General features: G+C 37.2%; 2 protein-coding genes, 1 long non-coding RNA gene and 1 pseudogene across 7 annotated transcripts; 2 read left to right on the top strand and 2 right to left on the bottom strand.

Moving 5' to 3' along the window:
• Positions 1-5207: 5207 nt before the first annotated feature.
• LOC141825338 (uncharacterized) lies at positions 5208-5981 on the bottom strand. The gene is made up of 2 exons (XR_012601501.1): positions 5531-5981; positions 5208-5463 (listed from the first exon to the last, which is right to left on the bottom strand). It is a non-coding gene; the product is annotated as an uncharacterized LOC141825338 (long non-coding RNA).
• Positions 5982-6719: 738 nt separating this feature from the next.
• LOC141823924 (uncharacterized) lies at positions 6720-12781 on the top strand. 5 transcript variants are annotated; one of them, XM_074711132.1, is made up of 16 exons: positions 6720-6878; positions 7347-7359; positions 7442-7513; positions 7620-7719; positions 7802-7933; positions 8671-8775; positions 9399-9482; positions 11058-11173; positions 11293-11394; positions 11461-11574; positions 11702-11758; positions 11834-11900; positions 11994-12047; positions 12244-12318; positions 12416-12451; positions 12554-12781. In XM_074711132.1, the coding sequence occupies exons 3-16, from the start codon at positions 7485-7487 to the stop codon at positions 12665-12667; spliced, it is 1185 nt and encodes a 394-aa protein (XP_074567233.1). In that variant the 5' UTR covers positions 6720-6878; positions 7347-7359; positions 7442-7484; the 3' UTR covers positions 12668-12781. The 5 variants fall into 5 exon arrangements, with proteins under 5 accessions (XP_074567233.1, XP_074567230.1, XP_074567232.1 ...); XM_074711129.1 differs by having other exon boundaries at positions 7608-7719; XM_074711131.1 differs by lacking the exon at positions 7347-7359.
• Positions 12782-13052: 271 nt separating this feature from the next.
• Positions 13053-14205, bottom strand: LOC141824635 (uncharacterized). Its single transcript, XM_074711958.1, has 2 exons — positions 13687-14205; positions 13053-13485 (listed from the first exon to the last, which is right to left on the bottom strand). The coding sequence occupies exons 1-2, from the start codon at positions 14192-14194 to the stop codon at positions 13406-13408; spliced, it is 588 nt and encodes a 195-aa protein (XP_074568059.1). The 5' UTR covers positions 14195-14205; the 3' UTR covers positions 13053-13405.
• A 6013-nt stretch (positions 14206-20218) lies between these two features.
• On the top strand, positions 20219-21627 carry LOC141825531 (uncharacterized; annotated as a pseudogene).
• Positions 21628-21650: the final 23 nt, after the last annotated feature.

Below are 21650 nucleotides of genomic sequence, written 5' to 3'. Positions count from 1 at the left end.
AAATTTGATTGATGGTACAACCCTGCTGTGATGACAAACTTTGTTCCTCTTAGCTAACATGTAATTTAAGTTCTGGTTGAATTCTGAATTGGATTTTGAAGTGCTAATGGTTTTGTTTAGTAGGGTAGAAGGAAATGAAATTAGATTGCACATTTTCCGTTTGAGCTTTGAAGGATAGTCATTTATGTAGTAGATTCCATTCTTCTTGATGTATTCAAATGCATAATCCAAAAAATCACTCCATTGCAAAGGCCATTGTTATCCGTATCGCAAACAAACAAAAACTATACATACCTCTGAGATGGCACATTTTCCAGACTTGAAAAATCTATTGCTTGGATAAAGAGAGCAATTTATTTGTCTCAATTTGATTTATGCCTTCCCCGGCCACCACAGTGGAGAATGCTCAACAGCTCGCTGATTTTATCACAAAATAGTGAGTAATTTAGAATTAAATATTGTTTTATTTAATTACCAAATTTTAATATTCTTTTAACGATGAAATATTATTTTCACATGATATTCGATATTCTTTAACGATCAAATATTATATTTTTAATCAAGTTTAATAATATTATGATATTTTCGTAATAGATTTGTTATAATTTAAAAGGTACTGATTTTAGTAATTAAACTTTTGTTTGAGGGGCGAAATATAAATTGGAGCAAGTTATTTAAAGTCTCACCGCATGGCCCTGGTCCTTGACCGGAGTCACGGCGCCCTTCTTCCTCCAGTCCACCGACGACTGCAGGCAGCGCGTTCCCTCCTCGTAATCGAAGCTCCTAGCTTTGCCGCATCCCGTCTCCTCCCTCCCTCCGCGCAGCGCCCGGTGGTGGGCGACCTTGGACCCGGCGTAGGCGGCCCGGAACTCGTGGTTGGTCATGTCGCCGAACATGTTGAGGCGGAGTTTGTACGGCGCCTCCTTCCGCCGGTTGAACTCGTGGATGAACCGCACGTTCTCCTTGAACACATTGAACTGCCTCCGCTTCTCGTCGAGGTCCCGCGCCGCCGCTCGTACAGGTCCCAGAGGCTCTCCTCCGACGCCAAATCCTTCTCCTCGAACGGAATGGCTTCGGTGGTGGCCACTGCGAGAACCAGTATTAGCAGGAGCAATGGCCAGCTTCTTCACCACCACTCTTGCACACCAGGTGTTCGATGGAATGCCGCTGCGGTGTTGGAGTGTTAATTTATAGAGGAGATGCGGAGGAGAGATTGTGATCAGCACTTGAGTGTTGCTTGTGGGTTATTTTTTTTTCGTTTTTGTTTAAAGAATTGATGATTGAATTGCATTGCTTGTAGGAGTTTGCGGGAACAAGACATGCACGCTGATGATGAGGGAGGATAACAAAGCACGCTGTTCTTGTTCTTGCTTGGTGGTAAGAGATACATAAGTCTAAGGTCTTTAATTAAATTCTTCAGATAAATTGTGTATTATGTCTTTTAGAGCAATGTGAAGTCCTACAATGGTTTTTTTTTTTTTTTTTAACTTTTGGAGTCTTATAGAGTTGTCTTTATTAATATCACTGGACGGGCATGGATATCATTCCATAAGACAAGAAGGCTCTCCAAAGGAGGCTATACAACATGGAATCATCTTTTAATTAGAGCATTTATTGCCAAAGTTCACAATGATTCACAAGGAAACTGATAGAAGACATATCTAGGACATGCCCCATTTAAAAACTAAAAAAATAAGAGCAAAAGGGTATCAATTAAACAACACAAGCAAGTAGAAAGAGCCTTCTGTGATACTACATGAAAGCTTGGTCATTTTGATCTTCACACCATTGACTATTAAGCAGAAGTAAATAAATAGAAAAGGGAATATAGAGCTAAGTATGATATCTATCTACTTAATAATGACTTCTTGTCATTTTCTAGGCATTGGTTGAGTGGTCCAATGGATGTCTAAGATTGTAGTCAATTAATGTTATTGTTGAAAAGAATGGAGTAATGATTTATTATACTTCTATCCTTGATTGAAGTCATGCTCGGACAATACATAGACTCATTTATCACACAATGCAATATCTAATTCAAAGATCAATGAAGAGATTGCTGCCATTTGTGAACCAAATATGACTTTCTCTATTTAAGTGTCAAACTTCTCTTGTTGACGAAGACTTACTTGTTTAATGAGCAGTGACTTTTCTTGCTTAACCATAGAGTTGTTACCGAACTGAATGTTCATGAACAAATTTGATATTCCACTAATAAAAATTTATTATATTCATTCAATACATACAAAATTAATTATATGAACAAATTTGAACAACTCATTAAACTAAATGAATAAACTAAACAAATAAACTTGAATACATATATGTTCAACTCGTTAATGTTCATGAATCATGTTCATCAATAAAACTTTTATTAATTATTAATTAAATAAAAAATTTATAAAATAAATAAATAAATTTATATTATCAAATTTAATAACCAACTAAACAAGTTCAAAATATAAAAATTTTAAAAAATCAAACAAATTTAAATTGAGAGTTCGATAACATCTAAACAAACTTCAAGTCAAGTTTGAATCATGCTTATAAAAAAATCAAATCAAACTTGAACAATCATTTCAACGACTTCATTCATTTTAGACTTGACTTAGACTCAGTTATTCTATCAAACAAACTTGCATATCATAAAACATGACTCAGCTTGACTTGTTTATAGTTCTACTTAGCTACATACGACTGGTGATTTAGTTAATCTGACTCTCCAAGCAACTAAAACAACTAAATGTTTCAAATATACTAACATGAATATGACATGTTTACTACAGGGTGAGAGACCACAACCTTCTAATTTGATTTACACATACAATTTAACAATCCAGCATACTAATTAATCTTTCAATTAAAATCCAAAACATATATGTCAATGTGGTAAAAATACCTGCCTTCACTCAAGCAGTGGCTTATCACTCTATCTCTTAGGAATTTAGGATAGGCTACACTACTTATCACAATCCACTTAAACAATCAATAACAACAACAAAAAAAAAAACTAGCACATTTACTAATCCCAAGTTAAAAGTACTGCAACAACAACAACTACTAAAACTTTATTCTACTATATGGGTATACTACTACAGCTTCCCAAGTTAATATGTCGTACATCCCCACAAGATCCAAATTCAACTCATAGCTTAAACTCATCCTTTTCAGTGTATGTGAGACCGAAAAGTAGTTACGCAATTACATAGACAACCATTTCCGACACTTCTTCATGCCTAGGATTAAGTCCGTTTTAATACTAATTGTTTCGATCCAATTAAATAAGAGAACTTAGCTATTAACTTGTTACACCCAATCACTAATTCAAGATGTTCAAGTCCATTAATAGTTCCTTATTCATTTAAACTTATAAAGCTATTTTATTTGCCAAATTAGTAAAATTTATGGGGCATCCAACAGTTATGACTCTAGACGAACACTTATCTGAGAATTTTGTAACTAGAAATGCCCCATGTAAAATATAGAATCATAGATCAGAGTAACTTGTGATGCTATCCAGCTATAAAGAGGTTTTTTGGTTGTTCCAGAATTAAGGTTTAGTTAGCTACTGTAGGGATACAACGGTGGACTAGTACAAAAGTAGAGAAAATGTCTACAAGAGAGTATTTTCCATCATGGTAAACTACATTTTGATACAGAATAAGGAGTTCGAATGTAAGTACAATCACAAAACAAGTACAATTACATTTCAGCAGAGAATTAACTGCCATGTAAGAAGACAGTAGTGGGTCATTAGAAGAAAAGGAATGAAAAAATAGAAGAGGGAAGAAAAGATAAAAACAAGAACAGCAAAACATCTTCGTTTACAAGGAAAATGCATAACACATCACCCACCAACAGGAGGCAAAAAAGAAGGAATCTCTTTATCGTCCAAATATGGTTCTACTCAGATGAAAATTGCAACTGCTAGTTGATAAAACAAACTGGGGAAAACAGAAATTTGTTTGTTCCACACAAGCAAGCATCAACATGGAAGCAATATATGTTATGAATATATCCCAAATATGATAAAAGAAGCCTGAGTTTGCTTGTTCCGAACAAAGGGGCTATATCTCCCTATGGTGTGGCTGGGAGATGTTCAAGAGAAGCAAGGGAGTTAGATATTGTGATTAGCTATTCATTAGAAGGAAAAGTCGGCTGTCTCCTCGCGAGGGGGAAGGGTAATTGATGGTGGCTGTAGGCCCTTCGCGAGGGGCACAGTTAGCAACTTATTACAAGGGGCCAGGAGAACCCCATTAACAACTATTTAACAGTTCTCAATCGGCATTCATTCCAACTGCAAAACATTAAGTTTATGTACTTTAATTCCCAACTAGAAATTCATATTATCCATCAAACTTACATGAACAATATGGTATACTAAACAAACAAATGCTCTATTGACTCTTTCTTGATGATCAGATTGATTATCCTCCTCTCTTTCAGACCTCCTTTCATGCTTCTAATTATGGATAAGGAGATCAGTTTTACTGGAATTGTCTCCTCTCTGTATATTCAAATTCATATGCTCTCAGCCCTCACATATTTCAATTTACTTAATAGCTTCTCTAAGCCAGTAGAATCGTGTAAGATAATTTGCAAATCACTTAACATTGGATCTTCAAAGAACTCAATTTCTTGAGTGGTTTAAAGTTTCAGTTGCAAGTAATATTCCTGTTGAATGTTGCTATTCATTCTTGACAGAAGCTTCCAATGTACGTTAAGATGGAGTTAAAAGTGATGCTTTCTACAAAGATTAAGAATTTACAATCATATGTTTCAGAGTAAAACTACTCTATTGTGGGAAATTTGGCACAATGGTGGATTTAGAGGATACTGCAATAATAGGTCAATAGCAGCATAGAGATGATGATGATGTGATAAGTTCAGGAAGAAAAACATCTGATATTTATTTTAAAATACAATATTTACAGCTGCAAAGTTTCCTACAAGACTAAGAAAAAGGCCATGACAGGTTTGTACAGATTTCTAAGATTTAATTACCTGTCCAGAACAGAAGAAAACTTGATACACAAGGCTGTCTTACATTACTCAACATTTTCAAAACAACTTTCTGGTTAAAATGAAATTTCAATGAACATATATCCAAGGCAATAAAGTTTGTCTATGATTATAACTCCAGAATCCCAAATTAGCTGCCACATCCATAGCAAAAGTATGCATGCATAACAAGGAATCCTACTACATGGCAAAGAAACAGAATCCCAGTTGTATATCAATGATAATCAAACAGTTGTTAACGAATTTTATTGTAAAGAAGCAGATGGAAGAAAAAGAACATGGTAAACTAGAAATTTTCAGCATATCGTTTTTATAATTAGCTCTGGTTCTTCCTTCAGATGGAACAGTGTACTGGATAAATATTGCACAAACGAAACCCCAGGAGCTTTTGATGCATGGATTAGTGAACAAGGAACCACTTCTCATACCCGTCCTATGATGCTGAAGGAATCAACAAATCAACCACATCCAACCAAATCGAAAACGCAGAAGAGAAGAAAAGAACGACCTTCAGCCAGATACGAACCCTAACCCGACCTCCTACGTCTTCCGGCGGAGGAGCTTTCTCCGCTTCCTCAACTTATGCTTGTTCATCTTCTTTTTCCTCTTTTTCTTCACGCTGTCAGCCCACATCGGCGCTGGGTCCCTCACAAGTGCATCGTCGAGTTCGGCGGCGGATCCGCAAGGTAAAGGACCATAGATAGGGCCCGAAAGGAAGCAGTGAGGAAAGGATGGGTAAGCGTGAAGAGGGGCGCAGACGGAGGGCGGCGGCGCCTCGCCGGCGGGGGCGTCAGGGATTGAAGGCGCTTGAGGTGGGATCCTGAAGGGGCTAGGATCGTGGAACAGGTGATTGTCGAAGGAGGCTAGAAGGCGGAGCGGAGGGGGAGGAGTGGTTTTCTTGAGGAGGAGATGGCGCAGTCCAGCCGCCGCCATGGGAGAGGCAGAGGAGAGTGCGAGAGGGATGCGCCGAGAAGGGTTTTGTGAGTCGTGATTGCCGAGTTGGTTAGGTGAACCATGAACGCCAAGCGGACCGGATTGAATTGATTCGGCGAACCCAAACTCGGGTGCAATATGAAACGAGACGGGTTCATATTGGTCAAAATTATTTTAATATTGTTCTATTTTCATTTCTTAATTTTTCATTTTCTGCAAATTTATTTCAGAATTCTTAATTAAACCGGTCCACTGCAAAAAAGAACCCAAACGAACCGTACAATTCGCTACTCGCCTCGGCCCAAGATTCCGGCCGGCTTAGCTCGTTTCGCATCTCGACACGTCGCCCGAATCCGCGGCGACCATTCGATTTGACGACGGCCAGGTCACGCGTGCTTCGTTTACCCGTCTCGTCCATCCCTAGTGGGGCCCGCTCATGTTCGAATCACGAAGTAATGATGTTGATTGGTAGGTATAAGCAGCAAACAATTTGAACTCGGAGCGCAGAGATTCTTCTACTCAAGTCGTCACCTATCTCTATGGGCTCCGTGGAAACGCGGTTTCGCTTCTGGCATTCAATCGATGAGAAGGTACAAATATGAGTGGTCGATAACACGGTATGTGAAAGTTTATTGGAAAGTTATAAAGATAGTCAGTTTCTCTTTTTCCTAGAAATTTCCTGTTGTTATTTTGTTTTTTGTATTTAGTATTGATTTATATTGTCGGCCTATTTTTTACCTCTATTTATCATTGGCCGAGCAGTTAAATCAACCGACCCCGACCAGATCCCAAATCCCTCGCCTTCATTCTTCTTCGTCTTCATCGTTCTGTAACAGAATCGCCGGATCGAGTTGAAGGCGGTGGATTTGGAACACGCCTGGCGGCTCTAGGGTTTCAGATCCGCCTTTTGTTTTCTGTTCCAGGTTGTCTCTTCGCATCCTTCTCGGTTTTCCATTTTACCTCGCCCTTTCTGGATTCTATAAAAAGATTTTATTCCTTCATTTCGTTACGTTCTGATTGAGAGGATAAACACGATTGTGCTGTGGGTTTTTTTTCCCGCAATTGTATGTATGTCTGTACCATGTTTGCGAAGACGTTTGTTGTTAGATATATTTGATGTGATTCTGCGTGGGTGAAAGATGAATAGTGATTCTACGACCAATAGGTTTTGAAAGATCGTTCTTACACTTTGTGCTACTCACGTGCTTTGCTTTTGTGAGACATCAGACAAATTGTATTTAATAGTGTATTTCTATTTCAACTAATAGAGATAGCTTTCTTTGATGACTTCCAAAGCAACCTTGGATGCTGATATGTGCAACGCTATAAACTTGGAAACATTATCTCATTGATTTATTGTTATTGTTCCTAACACCCAGTTTTTTTCATAGGCTGTTGCTCATGGTATGTCAACTGTGATGAGAACACTTTACTAGATTATAATTATGTACCTACCAATTAATGTCAAGCTTATTTCTACTACTAGTATTGTGGTGGCTTTCTGACATTGAAGTTGAAAGACAAAAAACATGGCAAAACTTGGAATTGGTGGCCGCAGGTAATTAAGCTAGCACATTATTTGAGATTTTTCATCATTTGCATGAACGAGTCACAAATATGGCTCACGTAATATCCTATTCTTTGACTGGTAGTACCCTTCCTAGAAAATCAAATGAGAGTATGAGGATTATTATTTCAACTGTCATCGGAGTAGTGTTTGGATACTTGATTGGCATTTCCTTTCCAACAGTTAGCATAACAAAGGTAAAACAAATAGCTTAGTTTGTTATTTTTTATTTTGATATCCTAATATCAGATGAAATATTTTCCTCCTCATATTTGGCAGCTTCACTTTCCTCCTGGCATTATATCTTACATTGAAGATAGGAACTCAGGTGTCACGACCCAAACTTTATTGAACCATGCTTTGACAAAGATGAGAAATAACTCTACATCAAACTCTACTGATGCTTTAAAGGTCCGTTGCTCTTTAGATGGTCTTATACTCTTATTTGCTACCTTTTTAATCTATTGAGTCATTTTCAGTCTTATATATTTTTTGATTCGTTAGATAGTTATGTAATGTCAAGCTAATCTTGTGAGTCCCAGGCAAAAGGGGAAAAGTTAGGTAGCAGAATTGTATGGGCAATTGTCTTTTGTCAATCAATAGATGGAAAACTACAAGTTGAAGGTTTGTAGTTTGTTAAGTCTGTGACATCGATAATGCTGGATTTAGTAACTAAAAAGAAAATCACTTGGATATTAAGAGAACACCAGTTAGAGTGGTGTGACATGGTATTGACAATCAATTCTAGTTCCACAGGAGGTACATGAGAAACTACATTGACAATTAACAGTTATCTAGCCATCTATCCTGAGATTATATACTATGTTTTTTCAGTATGTTATTTAGTGTAGTATATAGTTTTCCATGGCTCTTGCTAAATGCTAATTATCAGTTACCACTCACCAATACTTTATTATTTATATTTGTCACTGACTTGATAACTTTTTGCATATAAAATGCATCCTAACTTTACACTGTAGTTGCATCATCCACTTATAGGTGGCAGAATCTTTTAATGTGAGAAAACTCTCTTTTTTTTTTTTCTGTTTGATTTCCTTAGTTGATGAAACAATGAAAACATATGTTCATGCCAACGCATTTGATATTTGTAACATATTGCATAATTTTCTTTATTTATTCTTATACAGATTTATGTTCCAACAAACCCCAAAGGTGCTGAGAGATTACCACCAGAGATAGTTGTGCCTGAATCAGATTTTTATTTACGCAGATTATGGGGAAACCCAGATGAGGTAGGTAGTTCGTTAATTTATATTTACATAGATGAAGTATATATTTGACAAATTAACAAGAGAACCATTGAGGGCATGCCTGCTGTAGTGTTTATTGTGCCCCTTTTCTTTTCTAACTCTTAATTTGCATTTTTTTTTAAATTCTTAACTAATCTGTGAAATTATTGTGCAAGCTGCATTATTTGTAAAAACATAGGTGAAATTTTTTTTTAATTTTCTCCATAGTTTCTCGATGCATATCTGATAGCCAGTATAGTCACTGGCTAAGAAGCAATTCATCAATGTAATCATGAATCTTTTGCTGGATTTGAATGGCCATTACAATATGCCATCGTTATATTATTGAATTTTTCTCTCTGATGTGTTTTTCATCATATTTTCTTGATATAAATTGGATGCATGAACATCATGAGCTTATCCTGTATTCTCTATCAGCCATCAAGAGTATATTTTATAAAGGTAGACCCAAATAATAGCCCTTGTGCATCTACTGAATTTGCCATGATCAAGTTTTTTTCCTCCAACAAATAGATAAATTTGATAACTTATAGCCAACTACTTTATGATGCTACCTCAAATAGCACGGTCTTATGAAGTTGTAATTGTTTGCATGAAATGAGCAGGATTTGACTATACGGCAGAAGTATCTTGTGACATTCACTGTTGGATATGATCAGAAAAATAATATCAACGCTGCAGTTAAAAAGGTGAAATAGTTATCTATTTAATAATGTTTTTAATCAGAAGACTCTGAATAAGCATTAGTTATTATTTTTCAAACCATGGTAAGATATTAGATGACCTAATCAAATTTTCAGAATAAAAGTACAAGTGGCATGTTTTCCTAGTTTAGCTATGTTCAGTAACGATGCTACTTATATCCAGTATGTATATTAGTCATAACATTGTTTGGTTTCAAAACTATTGTATGCTATGGTCATGACATAATTGCTGCAGATATCATATCAGTGTAATTTGAAGGATAATCTCAGACTACCATGTAGGAATTCATTGTGGATCTTCTTTGTCAATTTACTCACAGAAAATGCACATTTATTTCAAGCATTTGATTCATTTAGATACTGAATGTGTACAAGTAGAACTTTGATCACTTTGGTAGAATGTGCTGCTGTGGGTGGAAACATTGAAGAAAGGTTAATGACAAAGGCCTGACTCTTAATTGCTTGTCAATAACAAACTGCACACGTTTACTTTTAACATTTTCATCTTTGCTAAATTACTTTATGGAGTTTCCTATTTCTGGTTTGACTGGACTTCAGTTGAATATGTTGATCAAGGGAAAAGTGTAAATCAACAGAATTCAATGTTAAAACACTGAAATATGTAAATTATGCTTCAAATAGGGAGGAAGTGTCTTTACAAATAAAACTGAGGAAGCAACATTGATTGAGATGTGAGAAGTTATCAAATCAAGATTCAATGATCTAGTTTAATGCAGCATTTAGATACATATAGATTAGGCATCCTTAAGCTAAATGGCAGTATAGCTATGGGATGATGACTGTTGTAAATAAACTTATAATCAAATGATGCTCAAAGCAGAATGAATGAGCAGACAACTGTTTCCACACTGCCTTTAACTAAGATACTATATGTAGATGACAGGTTTTCAAAGATGATAACAATCACTCTAAGAATAAATCAAAAATGAACACCAGGTTTAGTATGCAGGAATAGCTCTTCTATTCTTGATGAATCCATTGAACGTCATGAAATAGCTATTCCTGCATCTCAAAGAAATATGTATTTCTACTCTATTCATTCCCCAAGAATAACTATTCTATTGCTTCTCAAATTGATTCAGTGAACCAGATGTGTTTAAATGTTTTAAGCATTAGATAATCTATACCTTGATAATATGTCGGTGATTTTTAGTAACCATTCCTGGAGATGTATTAGAGGACTTGTTGCTTGTTTCTTTTCTTGAACCCCTCATTTTTTTACACTTCTGGAGGATCTGTCTGTTGGAATTCACATGGTCCATTTTAATTGCCACTGCTAAGGAGCCACGGTAGCCTGGAAGGTCCCATTTTTCTTAGCATAATTTGCATTTCACCATTGCTTGATTATGTTGGCTGACTTTGATTATGTTGATAAGTTATAGAATCTCATGTATCCAAATGGAATGGTTTTGGCTTTAGATTTTGACTATGTTGGCTAATTCTAACACTGTTGACAAGTTAGGGAACCTCATATATCCAATAATTTCTTATTTCCTTTTGCTTATTGCATTATTTGAGTATGCTTTATTTTTCCTGCAGTTTTCTGAAGATTTTACAATAATGTTATTCCATTATGATGGCCGAACTTCTGAATGGGATGAATTTGAATGGTCAAAACGAGCTATTCATGTAAGTGTCAGGAAACAAACAAAATGGTAAGAGAATAATTCTTTGTTAGTTTTTTATTTTGTTTTTCTTTTCATGACTAGAAATTTGGTGTCTTTATAGCATCTAATCAATTACTTCATAATTTAATCCTGTTATTATATGTTAGGTGGTATGCCAAAAGGTTTTTGCACCCTGATATTGTGGCACGATATGAGTACATATTCATATGGGATGAAGACCTTGGGGTCGAGCATTTTAATGCTGAAGAGTAAGTAAGATTTGTTAACCAAAACGTTCATGAAAGGGTCATTTAATGGTACTATTTTCATTTTAGGTATATTAAATTAGTCAAGAAGCATGGGCTAGAGATTTCACAGCCTGGTTTAGAGCCTAACAATGGTCTAACTTGGCAAATGACAAAGAGAAGAGGTGATCGTGAAGTCCATAAGTAAGCTTTTTGAGTACCATTTAATGCAAAAATAATTGTCAAATTGCTGTCTGCCAGTTCAGAACTTCCTCAATTGTTTTTTATTCTAACCACTAATTAATGGATGACCTACCGGTTTTCTCTATAGAGAAACAGAGGAAAGACCAGGCTGGTGTTCTGACCCTCTCTTGCCCCCATGTGCAGCGTATGCAATACTTTTTTATTGGTTAATGTATTTTGACCATTCTCTCTCAAATTTTATTTTTATTTTTCTGACCAGATTTGTAGAGATAATGGCAACTGTATTTTCTCGGGATGCATGGCGATGTGTCTGGCATATGATTCAGGTAATGTTGATTGTCCTTACTGTTTCGTTACCATTTACTATTTGTCAATCGCCCTTGCAAATTTTCGTGCTCATCCAGACTGTCTCATTGTAGAATGACTTGGTTCATGGATGGGGCCTTGATTTTGCTCTTAGAAAATGTGTAGAGGTAAGATTTACCTTTCAACTTATCACAGATACTAATGCGTAATCTTGTTTTATTTGTTTTTCATTGGATCTCTGCAACGAGACACATTTACAAATGTGTAAAAAAATTAAACAATTAGTTGCACCCAATTATGCGTTCTCTTTTCTGATATTTTTCTTCATTTTTTTTCTTTTTTTGTGATTGTTCTTTGTCCCAGCCGGCTCATGAGAAAATAGGAGTGGTAGATGCTCAATGGATTGTTCATCAGGTGGTTCCTTCACTCGGGAACCAGGTAAGGGGACGCAGCCCTACCTGCTACGCATTGTCAAGGTTACTACTACATTTATGCTGTGTTGCTCATCATCTTGACTTTGTTATTGGTTTTTCAGGGTAAAGCAGAAAACGGCAGAGCACCTTGGGAAGGGGTAAGTAATTTCCACGACATGAGCTGAACAAACATTCAGGGTCATCATCTTAGTGGCGATAATCAATGAAAAATATGACATGAATAACATTTCTTTGGACAGGTGAGAGAGAGGTGTAGAAAAGAATGGGGTTTGTTTCAAACGCGATTGGCAGAGGCTGAGAAGGCATACTACATCTCCAAGGGCATCACTCCCCCAAACTCGACGCTTGTTTAGATTAATGCGTCATGTCAGGTTTTGCATGGTTTTAGTGGATTAGAGTATTTGTTACATCTTCTCATGTAGATAGACGTGCTATTTTATATTGATCATCCATTTTTTTTTGAATTTTATCCTATGTTCCATTGTCGTTTCTAGCTCATATTTCTTTTCTATTTCTGTTGCTTGAGCATCGAATGGTAGGAAAATCAATGATTCTCTTGACGTGGAAGCATCGTGTACTTATGGTTCATTATATTAAAAATAAGATATCAAACTGATAAGGTAAAGATAAATTGGCATGCTCGTGCAAAGTTTTTTTAAGAAAAGCACTAAAGTCCAATCCAACAAGGAACTCCATTAGAGCAATTGAATACTTGAGTATGTTGCAAGCATGCCTGAAAAATTTGTGCAGTTCAATTCTTCCATCAATGTCGCAGAATTCCTTGAGTAACTGCTTACAGAAAGCAACCTCAACATTACTCTGATTTACATTAGCATACAACATTTCTATGACCTCGATCGTTACAGAAACAATGCATTAAGAAGGATACGTTATCAATCTGCTCTAAACCTTAATTTCCTCTTCTACTGCTTCCTCTCTTCTTCTTTTCCTACTTCCATTGCCATCTTTGCAGTCTTCTTCTCATCGCTTCCTCTCTCGTTTGTTCTCACGCTTTATTTTCCGGATTCTTTTCTGCCGATGGTTCCGCCTTTCCATCATCACCAGAAACATTTGAAAAGATGCAATTTTTATCAGTTGCACAGTCTGATAGTACACGCCACTGCTTGAGCCCAATATTTTAGCCTCGCTTTTACTTCATCTGGATCATCTCCTGGCAGTGGAAGTAAGAAATTGAACCAGATGAGGATGAGCGATATATAGATACTAAATTAAATCAGTAAGGTTTCGTTCAGATTTGAGCGAGATCGAAGTTCGTTTCACAGCACAATCAAAATCAAGGGATGTGAAAGGAAAAAAAAAAAATCGAGCTTTTGTTTGGTTCATTTCCGTTAAAAGGGCGCAGAGCTTGTACCTGGGCTAGCAATTTTCCAGTTTGCGACGAGAGGGGACGATGGCGATTCACACAGATCCAATGAATCGCCCGAGGAGGAGCGATCCAGCGACCGATTCTGCTGCTGCTCGTCCAGGAACCTCTGGCTCATGGAGTAGCAAAGCTCCAGAGCTGGGAGCGTGTTGCACAGCTCGGGGATCTCGTCGTAGTTGAATCCGAACCCTAGGTCGAGGCACCCTTTGAGCTCCTCCAGGTCCTCGCCGCTTAAGCTCTTTGTCCTCGTGACACCGTCCGTCCGATCTTCGCGACCGTCGCCGCCGTCCACGTACCCCTCGAGCGTCACTCCTCTGCCGGTCGTCTTCCTCCGCCACGTCTCTTCCTGCTTCAAATCCTTTCCCCAACGGATCTCCCCTGCCTCCTCTTCCTCCGGCACCCCAACCAACGGCTCCTCAGCCTCCTCCTCCCCCTCCTCATTCTTCTCTTTGGAAGTAGGGATCAAGAACTCTCTCTCTTTCGAATAGCTTCCCATCTCCTCTCTCTCTCTCTGGCTTCCCTTCCCTCCTTCCTCTGCTGCTCATCTCCATGAGCTTTTAAATGGCTGCTTCACCTATTATTATGATGATGATCATCAGATGCATCGGATGATGAATGGCCATGAGAAATCATGCATGTGATCACGATGATGATCATGAGAAATCATGCATGTGATAATTTTCAACTATTAACCACCTTCGTACGTTACCCAAACTTTACTGTATTACTTGACGTCCTGTGGGTCCCGCGCAAATCCTCAACTAACATGGAGGAGGGTACGTTGCCACTGTGGCATGGCACGGGAGTTTCGCTGGCTACAGGAAACGACAACCAACCAGGCGAGCCATCTTTATCGTACCTTGCTTATCGACCGGCTCCATGATTGCAGGAAGGGATCAACCGCCACCACGACGCAGGTGAGAAAAACGAGTCTTCTGCCAACGGGTAAAAGGCAGACAAGACCTTTTTTTTTCATTTGGGTTTACTTTTTTGTGACGTGATTTTCTTACCCGCTCGGAGTACCAATTTATTAACTGTCTCGTGATTCAATAGTAGCGGCCAGCGGGCGGATAACCTAGTAGGTATACCGTCCACAAACTTAAAAACTTAACAACTCAAATTAAATTAAAATTTTTATAATTCAAAATTAGTTTTCAATAATTAAGCTCTGAAATAATTATTTAAATTTGGCTTAATTTTTTATAAATAAACTTCAGTCTAGTTTGAGCTTGTTTTGTACTTAATTTTAAGTTATTTGATTATTTGAAGTTTTTAAATTTCTTTACTTTTAATAAGTTTAATATTAAAAACTTGTTTATTTTATTTTGCAACCAAAATGGATTTCGAATGCTTTCTTCGAATTGGAAGACAAAAAAAAAGGCATATATTATGTCACGTTCTTCTTCTTTTTTTTTACCATAGTAAATTTAAATTGTAATATCCTTTTTCTGGAATGTCGAGTTAAAGTCTAAATAGGGAAATATTCTTTTTGTGACTATTTTATTTTATTGTTGAAAAAGGAAAAGGTTTAGGTGGCATTATGCTTGTGATGTGAGGAAATGCACGAGGAACTTTTAGTTAGTATTTTAGCTTGGAACCAAAGGAAATATCTTTTTCATCGATTCGACTCCATCGTCTCAATCGACTAAACTAAGATGACAATGAAAAACTAATGTGATCTCATTTGATCAACAATTTTTTAGAGAATCGAAAGTGTGCGTGAAGCATGATAATGAGTTGATTATATCTTATGAGTCAGAGTCACTCTACATGTAGTAACGTGATTAATGTGCTAATTACTTGTTTACTTGAGTAATTAAGTAGAGGAGCGGTTCATGGTGGATTTGTGAACCGGTTCGATTAGTGGACCGGATTTAACGCAGCGGATGGATGATGATGGCGTGACATGGAGGATGCGGATGGATGAGCATGGGCATGGGGCTCATTCGCGGGGAACATGGTGGCGGGTGATCAGTAACGAGTGGGGACAGGTGGTGGGCACCTACCCACGTGGCGGGTCGTTATCGTTCAATAATTGGAGGAGAGTTACCATTTGCCACCGCCACGTGGCTTTTTTCCCATTTATTTCATGTAATTTATTTGACTATTTGATTTATTTAGTAAATTATTTAATCTTGTAGATGGCGTGACGGTAGGCTACTAATATTTGTCTTCTTATGGTTACATGTCACTCCACAAGTTAATATTTTTGTTTTTCTTGTGGTAAAAATTAAAAATAAAATAGCATTCTATCATTTTTATCAAAAATACCCATATTTTAATGTTATTATACTAACTATAACCATAATTATAATTTAAAATAAAATTATTCTAAGTTCTAAAATTATTTTATATATATATATCAGAATGTTTTATAAATTTTCATTAAAGTTGTTTAATTTAGTTAAAATAATTTCATATTATTGTAATAGCTATGACTATAATTATTGTAATAGTGTTAAAGTAATTTTAATAATTAAGTTAGTAAAATTATTTTGATATAAAGTAAATTTAATACAACTGTATCTTATATAATAGAGCTTAAATAAGTATTTTTGAGATGAAAAAAATATAATGAAATATTTATTTTAAAAACCCTTTGAATAAAAACAAAAAATCAGCTTTTATTTTTATTTTGTTTACCTTTTTTAATTCAAAATTTTAAAAGATATGATTGAACCTCGCATAACTAGCATAACATGGGCCAATTCAAGTTTCATCAAGTTAGGCTAAATAGTCTAACATAATATAAAGTTAAAAGAGAAGTTTTATAATAATTATTATATAAATATATATACATATAGTTTTTTTTTTTGCTCTTGTTCAACAAGCATAATAATTCATATTTATTTGTGTCGACGTTTTGTTATATGTTTTTTTTAACTAGTCATTTTTAAATTGTATACTTAATTAATTAAATAAGAACTTTCATATTGCACTCCCCACACCCTATAACACAGTGCTAAATCGTCAGTCTGTAATTCCAAATATATCATGGGGGCATTTTGTTATTAGTTTTATATTATCAGCGGGCTTAACTAAAATATATCCCATAATTTATTCCATTTCTATAAATTAAATATTAACCTATTATTTTCTAAAAATATATTGCGTGTTAAACAAAATAATATGTCTCAACCCTTAATTTCAACAAGTTTGGTAGGAAGAAAGCCCTTTTTTTCTCCATAAAATTCACTTTATTTATTTTAATTTCTTTAAATAAATTTTGCTGCTGTATATAAATTCTCTTTATTCATGTACGTTAGCCTTGCGATTTTATTTTCCTTGGAAAGAACACAATTTATCTTTACTCAGAAATGGAACAATACAATGCGATAAATATATATATAATTCCTATTAATTTTCTTCTATAATTTATAATAATCTAGTAACTAACATGATCACATGTTAATGGCCTGGGCCTTTGGGACTGGAACCAGAAGGCAACCTCTCCATCCATGTTGCCATGGCAGCCCTCACTTGCTCATACATGCTGCTCGAGGAAGTAATGCTTCTTTGCTCATTCGACCCCTTCTTCATTGGCCTTGCCGCATCGACTCTCTGAATACCCGATGTCGAAAGAAGTAAGATAGCTATAAGAACAAAGACGAGCAAGGAAGTCCCTCGAGTGGCCATGGCCGGCGGAAACAAACTTATCACTGAGGGAATTAAGCTAGCTGGATCTATGGCCAAAGGTTAGCTTAGCATTGGATGGTTTATATAAGAATATAAGATGGGTAGGTGATGCATAACATGATCGATCGAGGAAGTAAGAATTCAAATGAGTTTTGGCGTTGACTCGAACGCACAGTGAGACTAGGGAGGCATAAGACAAATTTGACTTTTGAGTGTATTGATTCATGCAGCATATATTCCAGAGCTGTTCATATTTGACACATTGTACGCTGCAGCCACGAGTGTTTGAACATGAGAAGAAAATTGTGAAGCGAATATTTTATACTAAAGAAATCGGAGCCTTAATTAATTAAGATCAGCTTTTCCAACACCAGAATAATTAATATAAACACACAACATGCATAAAAAAATTTAAAAAATAAAATAAAATAGTAAAGATACTCGACATTGATTGATTGATAATCAAGCAAAGATACTCATGGTACACCAATCGATATATACCTATTGATGTATAGTATTCATTTAAAGCATCAGTATCAGATATGATGAGCAATCAAGCAAAGTTTGTATCTTTCAAGTAGAACTTCTTGCGGCAGGGCCGCCTGAAGCACCTCAACGGATTCATCTTGTGCAACTTCAACCCAGCCTCGAACACCCGGCCGATGATCTCCGCCACGATCGCCTTCCCTACCTTGCTGGCCTCCTTCAGGTTCCGGCGAACTCGGTCCTTGAAGGTCTCCCTCACAGTGAAGTGGTAGCTGCGGAGGAACGTCTGGCGCTGCAGCAGGTCGCTGTGCCGCACAGTCGTCAGAAGCGGTCGTCGGCCAACATAGTCAGTACTGGCCAAATCTGGCGCCGGCCAACTGAAGTCCATAGCAGCTTGCAATTGTGGCGCTAGCTTAACTTCGGCGTGAGCTATAAAATATGGGATGAAGGAGTATATTAATGTCAGTGGTTGAACCTAAAGGGTGGTAGGTGGCAATTGTTAACCAACTCATCTCTTTAATTTTCAGTGTGCTATGTGCACGTAATCGATGGCTATGGCCTATGTGTCCATCTATCTTTGTGTTTTAAGGATTTTAATTGCTTTTATAAATTTGGATTAGTAGCTCATCTCTCATCAATTGTACTTTATGTCAGATAGTTACATATATATATACCTTTTTTTTTGCTATAAGGTACACGTCAAAATTAATAGAGAACTTTAGTTAACTCATCAGACTAATCCAATGGGACAAGTGATTTAAAATTATTACAATCTTAGCAATTCTATTAGAGTCCAATCAAGTGCTGACAATCATACAGTCAATCATGGGTAATGGCTAGGTATGGTGAGGATTGTTAATGATAATAGTTCCAAACTATCATAGTATGTATTCATGAAAGAAGATAATAATATAGTGAGGATTGCCAATAGAAATCACAATGATACATAAAGATTGAGTATTTGTGGGTATTCAACCCATTTAGTGGAGTTTAAATACCTGATTATGCTTAATAATATGGTCGGGAGCATAAATTTACTAATTTAAAATACTGGTTATCTACATATTGTACTGATTTAAAGTGGGGAAATCTCATATCTACACAGATACAAATTCGGATAATACTTAGAAATGTTAAAGTATCAAACTCCCTGTCGTCTCTATGGTTAGTTCACTATAGCGATCGAGTGAGACCTCAGGCCTCTAGGTCAAGGTTTTTCCTGTTGAACTGGATGTCCTTAATTAACTCCATATTGTCCACTCTTTCCTAAGTTAATTAACTAGCTAGTTGAACATGCCGATGCAATCCGATTCTTATAAACATTGTGGTCAATTACTTTGATCGCCAGAATTGAGTAATGTGAAATAGGAAATAATGATTAAAAACTAATCAAGGAAGCTGAAGATCAAAATTTTGCATTTCCAAACTCAAATCACAAGTCCAGTTAAAAGAGGATTATGTAAATACCTAAACCAAATCGAAATCCTCGTTAGTCCCGAAAAGAGTTGCACAGCTAATGCCAGAATGAAGCCGACCAAGAATCAAAAAGATCGGAACTTTAATTATCATCAGATCCGAATCACAGCTCGCCAGGATCATTGAAGATGCATACACACCTTAAAAACTGGATGACACCGAACCAAAATGCACCGCTAAATAACAGAGAATAATAGAACGATCGGCATGTACAAGGAGTAACAAAGATCGCCTTACTTCTAAGAGGAGAAAATGCTAGGAGAAAAGTGAATACCTGCGGGCCATTGATCGGATCGGAGGCGATAAACTCCTCGACATCAGCATCGGACCACTTTGCGCCCCCAAAGTCTTTAAGCTAGTAATCCTAGAAGGCAAAACTGCTCTTCCAGTGCTCTTTCACCTCCTCAAAGTGCCTCCGTAGGAACCCTAACGGCGACGAGTCGGAGTTCTCTGCCATCGCCGCTTTTTCCTCGGTCGCGAATCTCCGGTGGGTTTGCACGCCGTGCGTGAATTCTAGAGGTAAATTAAAAAAAAAATCAATTTCGAGATTTTCAAGGTTAATTTTTAGAATGCCCCCACAAAGTTTAACATATTTCCCACATAATGTCAAAATGGCCTTGATTTTAATTTTGTTTTGTCAAATGCTCATTTCCTATTAACAAATAAGTGATTTTAGTGGTACTTTAGAAGTTTAAATAAATATTTGACAGTAAAAATAAAATATTAGAAGGTATTTTAATATCAAAACTTTAAAAGGGTATTTTGAAAATATGTTAAATGTTAAGGATAATTTGCTAATAAACGTTACCTTAAGCATTGCATCAAGATTCCCGTATATCGTGATGAACGACCGCAGTTTGTATTTCCATTTTTGTCCTTTTTTTCTGCAGCGAAAAGAAAAAGATAACGTAGATGGCTTCCCTTTTGATACCCCTCGGGACCTCCACTTCTTGTCTTCTTCTCTGTGATCGAAGCCTGCCTCCTGCATCGCTCCGGCCCAGCTCGGCGTTTCCATGGAGGGGCATGACGAATTCCGCGACTGGGAGATCCTTCTTGGGTCCGACTATGGCGAGGACTCCAAGCCCTTGCGATCCTCGTCGGAGGACGACGCCGAGGACGGCGTCATCAAATTCGACTACTTTGGGATCGATTCCGGGAAGTGCTACCACAAAGGGGCCGCCTTTGTTGATTCAGATAACCCTAGCTGGATTGACCCTGAATCCGATCCTCGATGCGATGATCATGATCGGACCAAGGGAGAGGTGAGTTTTCCCGGAATCAGGTTGAGCGACGGGTTTGGGTCGGATGAGTCGTCAGAGGAGCAAATATCGCCTTTTTGTAGCGAAAAGTGGGGGGCTGATGCAGAGGAGGATGTGAAGGTTGTGGATGCTGAGGGGATTAAGGAGATTGAAGCGACAATTGTGGTGAACGAGGATCTCGCCCAAGAAGACGCTGATGAAAATGCGAAGATTCATATTTCTTCAGGGGATTTGGAGGGTAAAAATGCGGGCTTGGACAAGGCCTTGGCTCGTGGGGAAGAGAAGAGAGGGACAGTCTGGTGGAAGTTCCCTTTTGAGCTTCTAAAGTTCTGCGCTTTCAATGTAAAGCCAGTTTGGTCGATCTCTATAGCTGCGGCCATATTGGGGGTGATGATGCTTGGGAGAAGGTTGTATAGGATGAAAGAGAAAACTAGAAGCATTCCGCTGAGGATCATCCTAGATGAAAAGGTTGCCTTTTGCTATTTGTTTCCTTGTTCAATTGATCCTTTCGATATTTATTCTTCTTCCCTTGTTAATTGCTTTTGGTTAATTTGACTGATGAATCGAAAGTGGAATACTGTTGATCTTCATCTAGTTTTGGTTAAAAAGGATTTGCACTTGTGTTCACTACCAGAGCCTAGCTTGATGTTTTGATTTTATGTGATCTCCTGATCTTCAGTGATGTTGTAATTGTTATCAACTTTTTGTTTGCTGGACATTTCTCAGACTGAGACTTCTTCTCCCTCTGTGTACAGAAAGCATCCCAGTTCAAGGTTCATGCAGCTCGTTTGAATGAAGCTTTCTCCATCATGAGGCGTGCTCCCATCACAAGGCCTTCACTACACCTTCCGGCGGCTTAACACCGTTGTCTGTGGTCAGCCTGCAGTGAGCTCCAGTGCAATATTAATGTTGTGTATCAGTGTTTTCTTAAATTATACTCATGTGTATATCTGAAGTAGGATATCTATCTTCCAGATATTTTAGAACTGCAACTTTGTTGCACTGCACCGTGTATGTTCATTATTCAGGAAGGATTACGATATACTAAATGCTTGATTGCCTTTGTGATTTTTGATATGGAAACATGATTCCCTT

The sequence above is a fragment of the Curcuma longa genome, chromosome 3 (assembly GCF_044706935.1).
Source record: "Curcuma longa cultivar G26 ecotype Majalengka, Jawa Barat chromosome 3, ITB_CL_G26_1.1, whole genome shotgun sequence".
Classification (NCBI taxonomy): domain Eukaryota; kingdom Viridiplantae; phylum Streptophyta; class Magnoliopsida; order Zingiberales; family Zingiberaceae; genus Curcuma; species Curcuma longa.
This window is presented reverse-complemented; position numbering and strand designations above follow the sequence as displayed.